General features: G+C 41.1%; 1 protein-coding gene across 6 annotated transcripts; it reads left to right on the top strand.

Moving 5' to 3' along the window:
- Nucleotides 1-1,411: 1,411 nt before the first annotated feature.
- Nucleotides 1,412-16,361, top strand: SKA1 (spindle and kinetochore associated complex subunit 1). Of its 6 annotated transcripts, none has more exons than XM_065932738.1 (7): nucleotides 1,412-1,480; nucleotides 2,873-2,968; nucleotides 5,615-5,739; nucleotides 7,265-7,362; nucleotides 10,484-10,621; nucleotides 14,971-15,140; nucleotides 16,065-16,361. In XM_065932738.1, the coding sequence occupies exons 2-7, from the start codon at nucleotides 2,884-2,886 to the stop codon at nucleotides 16,211-16,213; spliced, it is 765 nt and encodes a 254-aa protein (XP_065788810.1). In that variant the 5' UTR covers nucleotides 1,412-1,480; nucleotides 2,873-2,883; the 3' UTR covers nucleotides 16,214-16,361. The 6 variants fall into 6 exon arrangements, with proteins under 6 accessions (XP_065788810.1, XP_065788807.1, XP_065788806.1 ...); XM_065932735.1 differs by having other exon boundaries at nucleotides 1,428-1,480; nucleotides 2,778-2,968; XM_065932734.1 differs by having other exon boundaries at nucleotides 1,459-1,586; nucleotides 2,778-2,968.
- The last annotated feature ends 1,852 nt before the right edge of the window (nucleotides 16,362-18,213 follow it).

The following is an 18,213-nucleotide window of genomic DNA, read 5'->3' on the forward strand; positions in this document are numbered from 1 at the left end:
TATCTTTTGTAGAATTGACATTTTAAGCTGTACATTTAGCCCTACAATGAAAGGCTTTGATCCTGCTCTAGGAATTTAGCTCTAAATAAGGTATGTCCCGATCAAAAGAGATTTAAGAAATGTGTCAACCAAATAACAATTTGTAAATCTTGTTTAAATTCTATTAAAGAAAACAACAGTTTTAAAAAATAAACACTTCTTTAAAAGTTTCTATCTTTAGGAGATAAACATGGAAATGTTTTTTGGCAAAAAGATATGTTTGAGATATGTTTCAAAATATTCTGGAAGGCAAGGAGTGGGAGGAGATGAAGTATAGCTGAAACAATATTTGCTCTAAATTAATAGTGGTCAAAACCCAATGATGGGTTGAGCATGGGGTTCGTTGTATTCTCCTAATTGTATATGTTCAAAATTTTCCATAATAGAAGACTTTTAAAGAGTAATAAGTAGAAATGGCCAAGGCAGCAGTTCACTGCCCCCAGAATCTCTTTTCTCCTTCTCCCTTACAAAAAGAACCCCTCTGTTGTTGACGATGCAATGTAACTGTCCAGATTTTTTTTTTCTTAATTTTAATGATTTTTTTTCCCTAGTCTCCCTTGTAGATGTGAGTGACCAATGGAAAGCAGATAGAACTCATTAGGTGTGGTTTCTAGGAATACTCTTTAAAGGTGCTGCTTCAGCTAGTTGTTTCTCAAAGAACTGAGAAAGGTACTGACAGAGTTATTTTGCATCACAGGAAAACTTCACACCAGAATGCATGATGCCATGGGGACGGGTGGAAAAGATAGAACTTGGGTCCGTGATGACTGTGTCGCTGCCACACCAGCCCTGCGCAATTTTTTCTCTTTTTTTCAGAGAATTAAACTTTTTAAAAAAATTGCATTTGCCCTTACAGAGTTTGTTAACTCCACGAAAGCAGAGAGAATCTCTCAGTCTTATAGCTCACAAACTTGGCTGCTTTTTGGAAGTACCTGGTGTGCTTTTAAAAACGTTAAGGTTTGGACCCCACTTACAGTGTCTGAATTCATTGATTTAGGGTACAGCTTGGGAGCTGGAATTTTTAAAGCTACCCTGGTGATTCTAATGTGTGGCCAATTTGGTGATCCAGTGTTGAAGCTCGCGATTTGATCCGCCGAGCGCTGGGCCCCGGCTGGGGGGACGGTCAGGATTCGTGACCGAATGAGATCCCCCGTTTGTTACAACGCGGAGTAGGAAAGCTAAGTGTGTTGGTAGTCTTCGACGCCGGAGCCAATCCGGCCTCGCCTTTTCCCCAGATCGGCCCCGCCCCCGGCCTGGGCCCCGCCCCCGGCCCGGGCCCCGCCCCCGGCTCGGGCCCCGCCCCGGCCCCGGCCCCGCCCAGCTGTGGCCCCGGATAAAGCGGAAGAGCGTGAGCCCGCCGCGCAGCCTTCTGGGAGTACGGCTGTGCGCCTGCGCGGCGCCGAGTACCGGCGGGCAGTTTGAATTTCGCTCCCGGAGCCAGGTCTCGAGATCCTACGCTTCCGACCGAGATTGGGTGGGGGAGGGGGCGGTGTCTCGGCGCCTCGCGACCCCACAGAGTGGGCCCTTTGCTCCCGGACCCGCACGAGGTTAGAGTCTGGTGTTGAAGATTCCCCCCTTCGGAAGCGGGCATTGTTTAGGCGGGGCGGGGGGCCGGGGCGGTGCGGGCCGGGATGAGCAGCGGGCCTTAGCCGCGTAAGCTGGAGTGGAGGCTTTATATAGACCTTCTCACCTACCCTCGGGCTTCCCTGCTGGCTCAGAGGGTAAAGCGTCTGCCCTCAATGCAGGTAGACCCGGGTTAGATCCCTGGGTCGGGAAGATCCCCTGGAAAAGAACACGCCAGTATTCCTTCCTGGAGAATCCCATGGACGGAGGAGCCTGGTGGGCTATAATATATAGTCCATGGGGTCGCAGAGAGTCGGACACGACTGAGCGACTTCACTTTCTTTCACCTCCCTTGGAGTGAACGAACAGTACCTGATTTCTTTCCTTTCCCTCCTTCCGCCTCCTTGTGGGCTTTGCTGTGCTCAGTCGTGGCCGACTCTTTGCGACCCCATAGAGGAGCCAGGCTTCTCTGTCCATGGGATTTTCCCGGCAAGAATCCTGGAGGGGGTTGCCATTTCCTCGTCCTGGGATCGCCTCCTTACCGACCCCAGTAATAAAGCCCCCGTCCCCACAGCATAGGAGAAATGCTTCCCTGGACCCGCTTCTTTGAACGTCCTGTGTTTTTCCTTAAGATTCTCGGGTATTAAAGTTTTCAAAGCAAATACTGATGTTGTCTTTATGTATAAATAGAACATTTGTTCCCCTCAATCTCTGAGGAAATGACAGTCTTGTCTTCTGAACCTTGCTTTGGGATGCACTGACTAGAGAAAGCTCTAAGACAGGTCATTACTGGACACTGGTGGTGGTTGTTCCGTCACTAAGTCGTGTCTGACTCTTTGGGGCCCCATGGACAGCAGCATGCCAGGCTTCCCTGTCCTTACTATCCCCCGGAGTTTGCTCAAACTCATGTCCATTGAGTCAGTGATGCCATCCAACCATCTCATCCTCTGTCATCTCCTTCTCCTGCCTTCAATCTTTCCCAGCATCAGGGTCTTTTCCAGTGAGTCGGCTCTCCGCATCAGGTAGCCAAAGTATGGGAACTTCAGCATCAGTCCCTCCAATGAATATTTAGGATTGATTCCCTTTAGGATTGACTGGTTTGATCTCCTTGGTTAGAAACTGAATTTTGTAGAATTGAAAGATACTGCTCATAGTTTTTGTACTTTGTTTTCCAGGAGATGTGACTGACTGGATATTTACCATTGGATTTTGAAAGTGAACAGAAATTTGTTTTTTGTTTTGTAAATGTGTTTATATTTTTTTTCTTCAGAGGCTAAAAGGATGGCCTCAGATCTGGAACAGTTATGCTCTCATATTAATGAAAAGATTGGCAATATTAAAAAAACTCTGTCATTGAGAAATTGTGGTAAGTAAAACAGATTCCACTGACTTTGTACATTCAAAATACATTTTGATTATTGTTCCACTTTGATATCTTATGCCTGGATAAGTGAATGTATCTTAGAAAGGTAATTTTCAGGTTTGAATAGTGATTTTTAAGGCAATCTGCTATCCATATTTTGAATATTGCAGAGGATACTAAAATGTAAATTACATTGAACAATGAACTAGCTACTAATTACATATATTTATTTATTTGTATATGTTTTTCTGAGACACAAGGCTGAGTAGTAAGATTTGAAGGTTACGTTGAGTTCCTGATTCTAGAGCTAAGCAGAGATAATAAAAGATAAGGAAAAAGCCAGAAGTGGAAAACACCCACAGAGATAGAAGTAGCCCATAACTCATCTTGCAGACTGCTTTGATAAGGAAGCTTATCCATATTATCAATATATATCACTAGGAAACAACTAATTGAAAATGAAATCAATTTTTTAAGCATCCAGAAACTTGGAGGTTGTGACCATCTTCAAAATAGTTTGAAGTGCTGCAGTAGAAGTGCAGACAAATAGGGAATCCTGGAAAAATAGTGTTTACAGAAATGATTTGCTCTGCAGCCTTATCTAGGAGAACTTAAGATTTACTGATAGGCAGAATTCCATCTGCAGGGGAGATCCTGTTGAACTTTTATTGTAGTTTGTATTTTGAACGGATAATTTTTAAAAATTAAATTATACTGTTGGAATGTCCTTTCAAATTATACCTGTCTTTCTGAGACTTGGATAGTCTCCATCCCTTGTCGAGAACCACTAATAAAGAGACTCATCCAGTTTACAGTTGGTGGCTATGTATTCTGTAGAAAGTTAAAGCTGAAGCAACTGTGGGTTCTTCTGTAGCCTCCGGTCTCATATGAGGAAACCGAGGCTCAGAAGTCAGGCGACTTGCCCAGGTCCTCCCGCTTATCTATGGTCAGTTGGGACTACAGCTTTTGTGTCCTGATTCCCAGTATACTACTTCTGTATTTCTATGCCATTTTTATTGAATAATCTAAAAAGGACATTTAAATCTTTAATAAGTAGTCTTCTTTAGATTTTCTTTCTGAGAGCATGATTACTTTTGGATAAATATAACTTTAGAGATTATAAAACTATCAAACCTTGAATTCAAATGGCCCCACTGAAGCATGAGGCCTGGCAGAAGCAGTCTGGCCTCTTAGGTTACTGTACGCTGGGTAACTGTCATTTGTACGTGGGGAGAATAATTTGTCTTTTCGGTTCCGTAGCTGATTCAGGAAAGCCCAGTAATACGTTTACCACTTTGGCTGCTGTAATTTCCTACATCACTACTATCAAAAGTAGTGAATTTACTCAGTGAACTTATTTTACTGCAAATCAGCAAACAAGGCCCGAAAATTTAGGTGATTAGGTTATTTGAGATACCAGTATATCCAACTAACTGTTTCACCCCCTGAAATTAGTCTCAGCAGAGACATCAATACTCTCATTTATTTTTTATTTCTTTTAGCTGTCACATGCAGTCCCCAGTGCTTTATTAGAATGTCGATGCGTAACAGTTTGCCTTTACTGAGTGCTTTACTAGGTTGCAAGCAGAGTGCCCACCCTCTTATATGTACTTTCCTGCTTCTCAGTCATCCTCTGAGGGCAAGTGCTGGTGTCTCTGACTGCAGGCCTGGAACCTCTAGCCGTTTCACTCTGCATCTGTAATCTACAGATGTGGTCAAATTTCGTTTTCACTTATGCGTATTTCATGATTTGGTTGTTAGAAGAGAAGATGGAAAATATTTGGTTATGAGGATGGTTTTCCCTTTTGTGCTTTTGAGGTGCCCTGAAAAATTCTTTTTTTTTTTTTTCTTCTTTTATTTCCAGGGAGGAAGGTTCTCTGGTTTTCCCATCCTTGTATCTGTGAAGCTGGAGAGAGGGGCCCAGCGGTGGGGTTGGGAACTTGAGAGCAGGCAACTTTACCCTGCCTCCCCCAGACACTTGCAGGCCAATCCAGAATGGAAGGTCATCTTCCTGGCCATTGATGACAATTTTCAGGTTTGCACATTCACAGGGTATATCCCATGAAGAGGGTCCTGGCCTCCTTTGGGATTCTCACTTCCAGCATCCTGTGCTTTGCAGTCCCAAAGCCATGACTCTTATCCCCCCAAATATATTAGGTTACTGAGGTTGACAGCCTCCTCTCTCCAGCATTTCTCTGCACCTCAAGTCCCCGTTCTGCGCGCCCCCCCACCCCCCTCATTAGGGCTACCGCAGCATCAGCTCATACATCCTGCCTGGTCTGTAATTCTTTCTTCAAATTGAAACCCTTGGAGATTTACCTTTTTTCTCCTAAGAGCTCAACTATGCATGCAAAAGGGTGTTTATTTTATCTAGCATTTCAAAGTGCTTTATTATAGTGGAAGAATTTTCCAAAAACAGAAGATTCAGGGGATACTTTGAATTTACCTCCTCCTTCCTTTTTTTTCATATTACTTAGTAACGAGTTCTTAAGATTATTCATGGAGACAAGTCCCAGGGGCTGAAACATAGTTCTTCACCCTCAGTGTCCCTTTATGGTAAAGCTCTGTTCCAAGAGTTCCATTGGCTACATGTAGGTTTTATGGTTTTCTGTATTTTTAGTTTCCATTTTATCTTTTGTTTATTAATAGGGCAAGAACCTACCTTGAAGACCATTTTAAATAAAATAGGAGATGAGATCATTGTAGTAAATGAACTTCTAAACAAATTGGAATTGGAAATTCAGTATCAAGAACAAACCAACAGCTCCCTCAAGGTAATGGTTTTTCTAGTGATGAAACAAAACAAAAAAGGCAGTTAATATAAACACCTAATCACCAGAAAATTCTTAAGGATTCTTTATGTTTATAATGTTGTTAACCATGATTATTAACAGTAAAGAGTACTATTTGCATTTTATTTTCCCAGTGTAAAGGACTCCAGAGTCCCAGAGATATTTCTTTCTCCATGCTGGTAGCCAATTTATTTACTAAAGAGGGAATATTTCCTAAACAATTCTTGGGAAGCTTAATTTAAATAAATGATCTCCTGGGAGTGTGGTGTGCAGGATTGCCTGCCCTGGGTTGAGGAGACATGGTTTGCCACCATGGCTCTCCCAGCTCGTCCTGCCACCCTAAGAAAGTCATTTTTCCTCTTTGAGTCTTAGTGCCCTTAATTGAAAAGTAATGGGTCATACTGAAGTATTTCTTGGGTCCCTTCTATTCTGCATTTCTTTTCTATTTCTACAGATTGTAATGTAAGGATTCTCAGGTAAAAAAATCCACTTGAGCCTCATTCATATGCACGTTTTGTTCTGAATAAGCCTTCACCTAATAAAAATGCTTCTGATAGGATGGGAAATGAGTCTGTACCATAATTACCTCGTGCTCTTAGAGCCACTGACATGTTCAGTGGGATTGAACAAGGTTGCCTCCATAGTCCTTTTCAAGCCTTATAATCCTCAGTGTCTATAAAGATTTTTCAGCTGTAGGACTGAACATGATTATGCCTATCCTGCTGTTGGTTGAATTAAGATCAGTATCTCTGAACATCATCCAGGTCTTTAAAAGAAAGATGTCATACAAATTCAAAACAGAAACCAATAATGGTTTCATTTCTACCTTGCCCAGTAATGCCCAGGGTTAGGTGTGGGTTTAGAGAAGGTCCAACTCAGGATTAAAGCCTATTTGGAATTTTTGTTCACATGATGACCGAAAATCAGATGACAGGGATCCAAAGGTACAGAGTATTTTTTCTTATTAAATTTCCTTGAGTTCATAACCTCAAATTCTTGGGAAAGTTAAATAAAGACAACACAAAATGAAGGCAGTTATGATCAAGTAGAAATTTTCATTAAGCCAGAATATACAAAAGCCTTCCTAAGCAATATCTCGTGCTTGCATTCCAGGAATGTATTATCATTTGGTGCTGGGGAATGCTTGCTAAGTCAACAAAAGCACTTTTACCAGAATGACAAACATAAATCTTTCATATACTTTTTAATTGCTTCCCAAGGTTGAAGTATTTTAGAAGGACTTGTAATGTTATTCTAGCAATTGTTCTCTGAACAAATCCAGTAGAGAAAAATAATGTATCACCATCCCAAGTCAGCTCTAGAAACCAAAGGGCTCCTTTTAAATATTGCAGAGTTCAGTGCTTTTTGACCCCTTCTGCTCACTGAACACTCAGCCTCATTGTAACTGTAGTCAGTCTTTCCTGCTCTTTTTAACATGTTAAAACACACACAGGCAGGACAGATGCTTATGTGTGACCTTTTTTTCTTTTTTTTTTTTTTTTTAAAGGAACTCTTTGAATCTCTCGAAGAAGATTATAAAGATTTGGAGCATCTTAAAGAAAACATCCCTCCCCATTTGCCTCAAGTAACAGTTACCCAGAATTTGTAAGTGTCTTTATAATTATTTTTAGTCTCTGGATTTATAAAACTATTAAAACAAGCATTTTAGATCTTTTTGCTTTTAGATATACTTGTAGTTTTGTTAGTGATTATCCAGTGTTGTTTTGTTTTTTTGGACTTAGATGAGAAATAATCTTTCCCCCATCTTTACCAGTTTTCTTATCCCACTGTCGCTGTGGAAAATGTGCTGCCTCTTTCCCAAGGATCAGTCCCTCAGTGCAGAGTTTGTTAACATTGGCTTTGTTGACATGTGAGGTCAGATCTTTTTTGTAAAAATAGCATATTTAGCAGCATCCCTGCTCTCTTCCAATTGAGCTCTCCTGTACCCTCCTCCCACCCGCACCCTCCACCCCCTGGTGACAATGAAAAATGCCTTCAGACATTGAGGGGGTGGAAAATCTCTCCTGACCCTTGAGAAACCCTGCCTTAGGGTAAAAATAAACTTAATGCGCCTTCTATCTTAAAAATAGCTCAAGGAACAAAGGCTTAGCTCTATTTTTACCCGGAAACTCCTGTCCTGCCTCTCTGTTCACTGCTAGTAGATGTTCCTGCCTGCCCTTTCTCCTGAAGCCCCTAAAACTTAGCTTTTGGCTGTTAATTACTATCATACTTGTGAAAATGATTGCTTGAAGGTCACAAAGAGGTACAAACAATTACCTCTTCAGCCCTGATTCTTTTCTGATTTTATTTTGCTGCTCATCTTTTTGAAAGGATGCTGTCTGCACTACCACTGGGCTTTCTTAGTTGTCATCCTACATCTTTGACCAGGCTGCCCCCTTTTTCTCTGCCCTCCTTTAAGTTACAAGTGTCTCCTAAGACACTGTTACTTAACACCATTATTAATGCTCTCATGTCCAACTCCAGCCTTGACATGGCCTCTGGTTCAGCTGTTTGAACTGCTTGCTGGGAGTCTCACGGGTGAGCTGTGCTGTCCTCCAGGTTTGCTTGCGTATGTGAGGCTAAACTGGCCATCTCCTTGTTACCTACCCATCACCTAGACAGGACACTGGCATCTTCAACTTCTCTCTCTGTCTTGTAGCCCCTTGGCCTCTGCAGGGTTTTGTCTGCCTCTGCCCTCCCTCTCATTGTCTGGCTCCATGAGATCTTTCATCATCTTTTGTCTTTATGGTTTGGGAGTTACTTGTGTTTCCTCTTTCCAGTATTTCTCCACTGCCATCTCTCCAGTCCTCTGCCACCAAAATTGTATTTCTTTTTTAAATTTTATTGATGTATAGTTGATTTATAAAATTGTATTTCTAAAAGGGGCTCCCCTTGTATACCATGACTAACTTAACTATTTTAACTTTTGAAATGAATCATATATACAGAAAAGTAATTGAAGTATTATTAGTGCAAATTAAAGGAGAATAATAAACATCAGTGAATCTACCAGTTAGATTAAGAAATAGGACACTGCCAGTACCTACAACACTTCTTCTGTTGCAGATCCTCTTTCTATCAAAGACATAATCATCCTGGCATTTGTGATAATCACAGTTTTACGTATATGTTTCCACAAACAATATACTGCTTAAATTTGAAAACTAAAAGGAAAGCACAAATCTTGCTGTGTAGGAAAAGAGCCATGTTGCTGCTGATATTTGAAGGTCTCCAGGAAATAAGCTCAACAGAGTCCCTGGCGTGCCAGGGTACCTTGGAATTTCCCTCCAAGAAGAGAAAATTAGGGAGTTCCTTGGCAGTCCAGTGGTTAGGACTTAGTGCTTTCACTGCCATGGATCAGGTTCAATCCCTGGTCAGGGAACTAAGACCCCACAAGCTGAGCGGTGCGGCAAAAAAAAAAAAGGAAGAGAAAATTAGTGGGCAGGGTCATGAATGAATGGAGGAACAAAGGTCATCTTGTGATATCTGCCAGGTCTGTTGGGTTGGCCATTGGACACCCAGCAAGAATATGGCCCAAGGAGTAGAGGGGGGATTTTCTTCTAAACTCACTAAGGCCTAACCTCAGCTTTCAGGGCCAGGTCACAGCAGAACCTTTGTGTAGGTAGAAAAGGTTATTTTTAGCTGATACACACAGCAGGGCAGCCTGAGAACAGGCAAGTACAGGTAAGACTCAACCAGGCTCACTGTGGAGCCTCAGGTCAGGATTCATGTAAGGATGAAGCTACAGGCATTGGGCATCTTCATCTTCTCAGCCTGTCATGCGGTCGTCTCCTCCTCACACTGCCTCCATCAGGCCTCACTGTCTGTGTCTACTACTCAGCTGTCACCTTGGGGTCTCACCTCCCTGTCCTTGGGATTCTCTTTGGATACTACTGGGTTGGATCATTTCTTTCCTGTATCCCCTTTTCTATTTGGAGAAGTCAAGCCAACCTGACTTGCTGCTGGCACAGGGATTTCTTCCTTCCCTGGCAGTTAAACAGCCTAGAAGCTATAGCCTATTTCTGGACTCTGTTTGCTAATGCAGAAGGAGCTGTATTAGGCTTCTCACCCACACCGAAAAATGGAGCAGGACTGACCCTAGGGTACCCACGTTCATTGCTGGCAACTGAAATGGGTCTGCAGCAGGTGGGACTGATATTAGCAACCAATGAGGTAAATTAGAAAGAAATATAAGATGATTGATGTTTCCACATCCAGAAATAGGGAAATCAGAAAGAGAAGTTGTTTAGAGGTTAAATTCAGCTTCACACATACTGACTTTGAGGAGCCAGTGAGATAACAGATGAAGATGTTTGGTACGTGTATTATTTGCACCATGTTTTGGGTGTATAAATAATTATGTTACTGAAGATTTTGGAACTTAATTTTTCAGTGTTCTCTCCACTATTCAAAAAAGAACTTTTTTTTTGGCTGCACCATGGGGCATGTGGGATCCTAGTTCCCTGAGCAGGGATTGAAACCGTGCCCCTTCATTTGAAGCTTTTGAAGTCTTAACCACTGGACCACTGGAGAAATCCCTTCATTATTCAAATCTTCATAAGCATTAGCAGTAGGGGTAGAAAACAAAAATCTTGCCTATAAAATTATAACAAGATGGAAAAATTATAAGATCATGTGCTTAATACTGGTCATTTTCAGTTGCAAAGCCTCTTACTATGCTACAGAATTCTGACAATTGCTTGTACGCTGTGCGTCTATTCTGTAGTGTTAATGGCTCAGATCTAGACCCTGAAGAACCGGTTAAAGTTGAGGAACCTGCACCCGCAAAGAAGCCTCCCAAAGAACAAAGAAGTATTAAAGAAATGCCATTTATAACTTCTGATGAGTTTAATGGCATTCCTGCGTAAGTATTTGAGATAAATTTTAACATTCAGCTCTTTAGTAATCCGCATACATGATTGTCATAAACCTTAAATATATTATTTGTAACATGCTGTGTTCCAGTATTGATCTTCTCTAAAATAGTTTTACATTATACTGCAGGAATCTTTAGTGGAAGATGCTTAAAATTTTGTTTTTTATTTAGATGTAAAACCTAGTCATAGATCTAGAAGTGGATCAGTTTGTTGCTGAGTCCTCTCAGGGTCATTTTATGATACAGATTTTTTTATCCAATTACATTTTAGAAGTATCCTCAGTTTTGCTACAGTTTTAAAGAGGGGGAGTGTGTTGTATAGATTTGGAAATTAGCACAGGGAGAGCTCTGTTTGGTTTCCATTTGCTCATTAACTTGTGCCACACACTTGTTTGAGTCTGCTGTATTCTGGGCTCTGGGTCACTGAGGAGAAGAATACAGGGGTGAATGGGACAAGATGCCTCCCCTCAATAAGGACTCCATTGCTCTTCATAGAAGACGTTAATGGGGAACCAATTATGGAAATCTGTGTTTTTAAACTCATAATTCCAGGGCTTAACTTCACATCTTGGCTTTATATTGTTGCATTTCTTTTTATTTTCTTATACAAATAATGCATGTTGTTAGTGTTTGCTGTGAGACTGATAACTCATCTGTAATTCTACCACTCAGACAAGATAGAGTATTTCCTTCTGTATTTTTAATTTCACCTACATAACAAGTTGTTTCTGATTGTTATTACAGCAGTATAGTTATGCTATGAATGTAATTTACTTTTTTTTTGTCATGAGCATTTTTCCATCATTAACTATCATTGAAAACTTAGATGTTAATAGTTGTATAATATTTTATGGTGTGACTACTCTATAAGCTATTTAAGTGTGACTTTATCAAATGTTTGGGTTGACTGTGTTGTTATGAAGAATGGAACAGTGAAATTTCTTTTGCGCAGGTCTATTTTCTAATTCCTTTATTATTATTATTTCCTTGAGATAGAGTCCTAGGAGGAGATTCCCTGGGGCAAAGAGCATGGTTATCTTACTTGCCTGAGAGTTGTCCATCCAGATTTTTATTTTTTTAGGTTTACAGAAAAATTGAGCAGATTGGACAGTGTTTTTATAACTGAAAACAGTTTCCCTTATTACTGACATCTTGCATTAGTGTGGTAAATTAGTTACTATTGATAAACCAGTCTAGATACTATTAACTAGATATTAACTAAAGTCTGTAGTTTGCAGTAGGGTTCACTCTTTGTGTTGTGTAGTCTATGGATTTTGTCAGATGTGTAATGTCATGTCTCCACCGTTATGATATCATACAGAATAGTTTCACTGCCCTAAAAATACCCTGTGCTCCCCGCTTTCATCTCTCCTGCTGAGACCCTGGCAGCTACTCATCTTTTTATTGTCTCTATAGTTTTCCCTTTTCCAGAATGTCATACAGTTGGAATCATACACTGTCGCCTTTTTGGACTGGCTTCTTTCACTTAGTAATACACATTTAAGATTTCTCTAGTGTCTTTTTGTGACTTGATAGCTCATTTCTTTTTATCGCTGACTAATATTCCATTGTGTAGATGTAGTAGTTTGTTTATCCACTCATCTGTGGAGCAACATTTTGGTTACATCCAGTTCAGGGCAATTATGACTAAAGCTGCTGTAAACGTTCCCGTGCAGGTTTTTGTGTGGACACGTTTTCAGCTCACTTGGGTAAATACCTAGGAGTGTGACGGCTGGACCATATGGTAAAACTGTTTAGCTTTGTAAGAAACTCTGAAGCTGTCTTCCCTAAGTGGCTGTACCATTTTGCATTCCCAGCAGAACAAGAGTTCTGTTGCTCCATATCCTTGCCTGCATTTAGTTTTGTCCACTGTTTTCTATTTTAGCTGTTCTCGTCAGTATAATGTACCTCATTGTTTTAATTTTCAGTTTCCTGATGACATAGGATGTTGAGCATCTTTTCTTATACATAGTTGCCCCTTGAAAAATACATGGCAGTTTCACAAATCTGAGACTCAGAATAAGACTGACATTTTAGTTTTTTTGTTTTGGCCACTCAGTCATTTCCTTTGTTGACAGCTTTATGTGATTAAAATTGTTTGAAGCTATTTGGTTTCCTAAATTGCTGTTGTTGCCAGGAACAAATGGCCGTGAGGAAGTGCAGCAGAAAGGTCTTATGCTTTCTTGGGGACTTCCCTGATGGTTCGGTGGTTAAGAGTCCACCTTGCCGTGCAGGGGATGCGGGTTCAACCCTGATGGGGGAACTGCGGTCCGACACACCTCAAAGCAACCAAGCCTGTGTGCCACGACTACTGAACCCACGTGCCACAACTACAAAGTCTGCGTACCACAGCCAAAGATCCCACATGACGCAATGAAGGTCCGCCTGCTGCAGCTAAGAGCTGGTGCAGCCAAGTAAATACACAGATAAAAGAAAATGCTTCCTTCTAGGGAGGATATTGGAATAGTCACGGTAGAGTATTCATTTTTAAACTAAGAGATTATTTAACGAATGAGAGAAGTTGGAAGGTTAGGATAAGAAGAATGTGTTCCAAGCATGGGACTTTGATTCATTTATCTTTAAAAAGTTGATACTGAGGTGCAATTTAAAGTGGAAAACACTGGCACTTGTTTTGAGGAAGTTAGAGGATAGTTCACACTGTTTAAAGCAGGGGTCCCAATCTCCAGGATCTAATGCCTGATGATCTGAGGTGGAGCTGACGTAATAATAATAGAAATAAAGTGCACAATGAATGTATTGCACTTGAATCATCCCCAAATCATTCCCGCCCCCCGGTCCAACCCAGTCTGTGGAAAAATTGTCTTCCATGAAACTGCTCCCTGGTGGCAAAAAGATTGGGGACTGCTAGTTTAAAGGAATTTCATTGTATTGAGCTGTGGCATCAACTGTTTGTGGAAATTGTGGTTAAAAAAATGAGTGGAGAAAATGAATTTAGAAAAGAGAATAATGAAAATGAATGGTTTTGGTCAATATGAATATTTTTCTTTAAACATTTATACATTATTTTATATTAAGAAACTTTCAATTAGAAAACTGCCCCTTGGAGCAGAGGGGAAGGTCAGAGTTTAGTGTAGTGAATCCACGATCTGTTGACGGGAAAAGGAAAGCAGATCATGAAAACTTTGTTTTGGGTGTATACAGACCACTCAAAATCGAAGGTCTCCTATTCTTATATTTTAAGACTGTGATTGGCATCACTGACTCAATGGACTTGAGTTTGAGCAAACTCCAAGAGATAATGAAGCAAACTCCAAGAGACTGGCATGCTACAGTCCATGGGGTCGTAAGAGTCAGACAGGACTCAGTGACTGAGCAACAACAAGAAGACTGGTGACTGGGAGCACAGACAGGAGGGAGACTGAGTTGGAAGGATGGGCTTTAGAGTCAAAGAGACAACGCTTAATCTACCTGCCAGTGCCGGAGACACAGGAGATGCAAGTTCAACCCCTGGGACGGGAAGATCCTTTGAAGCAGGACCCCAGTATTCTTACGGCTTCCCTGGTGGCTTAGATGGTAAAAAATCCACCTGCAATGCAGGAGACCTGGGTTCAATCCCTGGGTTGGGACGATGCCCTGGAGAATGGAATGGCTATTCACTCCAATATTCTTGCCTGGAGAATTCCATGGACAGAGTATCCTTGTGGGCTATAGTCCGTGAGGTCACAAAGTGACTGAGTGACTTTCACATTCACTTTCAGACAGTACTTAAGGCCATTTGAGCATGAAACGAGTGAGGCTGTCCATCCTTCTCTGCCAGGCAGCTGTGCAGCTTAACTTCCGGGCCCTCTGATCCCTTTGCAGCCCCTCCACCATCAATTCTTCTTTGTCGGCTCTTCATCTCTGTTGTCTTCTTTGTCATTTTCCCTTCCTCCTCCCTTTCCCCCCCACCCCTTTATTTCTCTGAGCAGATCTGTTTCTGCAGAAAACTGAAGTGGTATGAGTTAAATAATTTATTAACACTAAAATTTTTCTTCCTCTTGCTTACAAACATTTTAAAATATTTAAATAAACTGGTATATTGGAATTAATCCATTGGAATCAGAGTTTGGGATTAAATTGTTAATTTAAATTGTTAAATTGTTATAGTAATTCTGTAAGGAGCAGGGATAGAGATTTCTGCATCCAGAAATTTTTCAGTGGTTGAGACACATCTGGTTTATTTGGAAGTTGCTATAAAATTTTTTTCCAAAGAGTGCTGGTAGCTTGTATAAAGTAGCTTGACTGTATAAAGTCACCATATGTAAATATTTTTCTTCAAAGAAAACAATTTTGTATGATGATTCTTTTAAAAAATTAATCATTTTCTTTTTTTACAGGTACATGAAATCCCGCTTAACCTATTGTCACATTAATGACGTTATTAGAGAAATCAACAAGGCAGTTATTAGTAAATATAAGATCCTACATCAGCCAAAAAAGTCTATGAATTCTGTGACCAGAAATCTCTATCACAGATTTATTGACGAAGAAACGAAGGAAACCAAAGGTAAAATGAGAGTATATATATATATGTGTGTGTGTGTACGTGTCAGCTGTTTGGAGTGTAACTAAATCATGAGAAACAAAACTAATTCCAGAAAATTCTAACTCTAGAGAGGTAGTTCTCAACCAGGGGCAGTTTTCCCACCAGAGAATATTCTGCCATCTCTGGAGACAGTTTTGATGGTTACACCTGGGGTTGGGGGTGCTCCTGGTACCTGGAGAGTAGAGACCAAGGGTGCTGCTGAAGCCCCCTATAGTGCGCAAGGCAGCTCCGACAGAAAAAGAATTATCTAGTCTAAGATTTCTGTAGTGCCAAGCCTCAGAAATACTCCGTTGAACTCTCTTATGGAATGATATCCAGTGTTTTCAGAATTAGGCTAGTAATAACAGTTGGTGATGCTTAGATAACACTTACCATGTGGCAGAGAGTGTGCTAAGGGCTTTAGTCCTCATAGCATCCTCACAGCATCACTCATCCATAAGGATGAGTACTCATATTTATGTACTCATCCTTATAAGTACTATTATTATTCCTATTTTACAGACTAGGAGGACTTCAGTTACTTGCCCCAGGTCAATCAGTTAGGTGATCAAGTGATAAAGCTGTGGGTTTCTGGGTTACATTCTCTTAACCACTACCATATTGCTTCTTGAAAAGTGAATTGTTCAAAAGATACCAGCAGATAGCCAGTGACAAAATAAGCAAGGCTACACTGCTGAAATGCTACAGTAAACATTATGCAACTTCAGTTGAAAGAATAATGATTATTTTAGCAAGAATACCAGTTCTCATTTTGGTTGAATGATGGTAGTCAAAATCATTAATGCCATTCATAGTCATAATGTAATGACTATGTAAAGACATAATGTAAAGACTCATCTTGAAAGTTGTCCTAATAAAAATTAGCACTAATATCTTTACTTTCAGGTCATTATTTTGTAGTGGAAGCTGACATAAAGGAGTTCACAGCTTTGAAAGTCGACAAGAGGTTTCATGTGATACTGAATATTTTACGACACTGCCGGAGGCTATCAGAGGTCCGAGGGAAAGGGCTTACCCGATATGTTATAATGTAAAGTCCTTGTGAGCTTTTGAACCAGCTAACAGGGTTTAGAGGCTGTTCCTATAGTTTCCTTACATGTAATTTTTTAATATATAATTTTTTTTAGCTTTTTCATTTTCTTTTTTTGTTTCTTCTAAAAATAAAACATGTATATTTTAAAATCTGCTACTTTACAGTAAGTACTTAATCACCTACCACGTGAGCCTCTGTTCTGGGCATACAGTGGAACTAAGAAATGTTCGTATTTAGTTTTTGTGTTGCTGCCAGTCCCAGTAAGAGAGATGCAGATAAAAGCCAAAGTTCAAGAAGAGAAGATCAAGGATAGCCAGGCTCTTTGGAATTAAAGGTCATTAGTGTCTCAGTTCCACCCTATAGATTGATGATATTTCAGACTATAGTCAGAAGTTGGATTTGAGGGGCAGCCCATTGATCCCTGGGTTGGGAAGATCCCCTGGAGAAGGGAAAGGCTACCCATTCCAGTATTCTGGCCTGGAGAATTCCATGGACTGTATAGTCCATGGGGTTGCAAAGAGTCGGACATAGCTGAGAAGCTTTCACTTTGTTCACTTTCATCCATGTGGTTTTCTGCTTTCCCACATGTGGTTAAGGAACAGCTTACTTGAAATGCATTCAGTGTAAATCAGTCTGTAAACATCAACCTGTAATGAAAGTGTAATAAAAGTATATTGAGATGAAAAAGATGATAAAATAAGATGTGTGAGCAGATTGATAGTGGTCACAGAAAATGGGTGGTTGGATTGTAAGAATTTAATGGAGTTTTACTTCCACACTTGGGGAGACTGTTAGTGTAATCTGTGTCTTAGGGTTCTCTAGACTAACTGAATCAACAGGATATCTATCTGTCTATGTGAAGTGAAGTGAAAGTCGCTCAGTCGTTTCTGACTCTTTGTGACCCCATGGACTATACAGTTCATGGAATTCTCCAGGCCAGAATACTGGAATGGGTAGCCTTTCCCTTCCCCAGGGGATCTTCCCAACCCAGGAATCGAACCCAGGTCTCCCACATTGCAGCTGGATTCTTTACCAGCTGAGCCACAAGGGAAGCCCAAGAATACTGGTGTGGGTAGCCTATCCTTTCTCCAGCAGATCTTTCCGACCCAGGAACTGAATCAGGGTCTCCTGCATTGCAGGTGGATTCTTTACCAACTGAGCTATCAGGGAAGCCCTTAATACTGGAGTGGGTAGCTTATTCCTTCTCCAGCGGATCTTCTCAACCACGGAATAGAACCGGGGTCTCCTGTATTGCAGGCAGATTCTTTACCAACTGAGCTATCTGTGTCTGTATCTGTATCTATCTCTCTATCCATCTATCTCTAGTGGAGATTTATCATGAGGAATTGGCTCATGTGATCATGGAGGCTGGGGGGCCCCCAGATCTGCTGTCTGCTAGCTGGAGGCCCGGAAAGCCAGTGATGTGATTCAGTCTGAGTGTGACAGCCTGAGAACCAGGGAAGCCAGGTCAGAGCAGATGAAATGAGAAATTGCAGCTCAGCAGTGAGGCAGGAAAATAAAAGAACACATTCTTCCCTCCTTCCTCCACCTTTTGTTCTACTCGGGTCCTTCCTGGATGGATGGGCAGACGCCCACCCCCACGGGGAGGGCAGTCTGTTTCATCGAGTCCACCGATCCAGTGCTCATCTCATCTTGAAACACGCTTATAGACACACCCAGAAATGATGTTTAATATGGGTGCCCTGTGGCCAGTTAATCCTCACAGCCTATGTCTGTGCCATCTGCTTGGCAGGCTGATCCTTGCAGCTAAGAAAAAAGTGGCCTGGTTAACACTCACTGTGATGACCCCAGAATACGTTATGGGCACTGCTTATTTATTGTTATTCTTTTTTTCTCCCTAATTTAAATGCAGGTATGTTTAATTTTGACTACACGGACCTTTGTTGGGAAAGTAATGTCTCTGTCTAGGTTGGTCGTAAAACTTATCTAGTCAAAGCTATGGTTTTTCCAGTAGTCATGATGTATGTGAGAGTTGGACTA

This window comes from Muntiacus reevesi, chromosome 4 (assembly GCF_963930625.1).
Source record: "Muntiacus reevesi chromosome 4, mMunRee1.1, whole genome shotgun sequence".
NCBI classification, from domain to species: domain Eukaryota; kingdom Metazoa; phylum Chordata; class Mammalia; order Artiodactyla; family Cervidae; genus Muntiacus; species Muntiacus reevesi.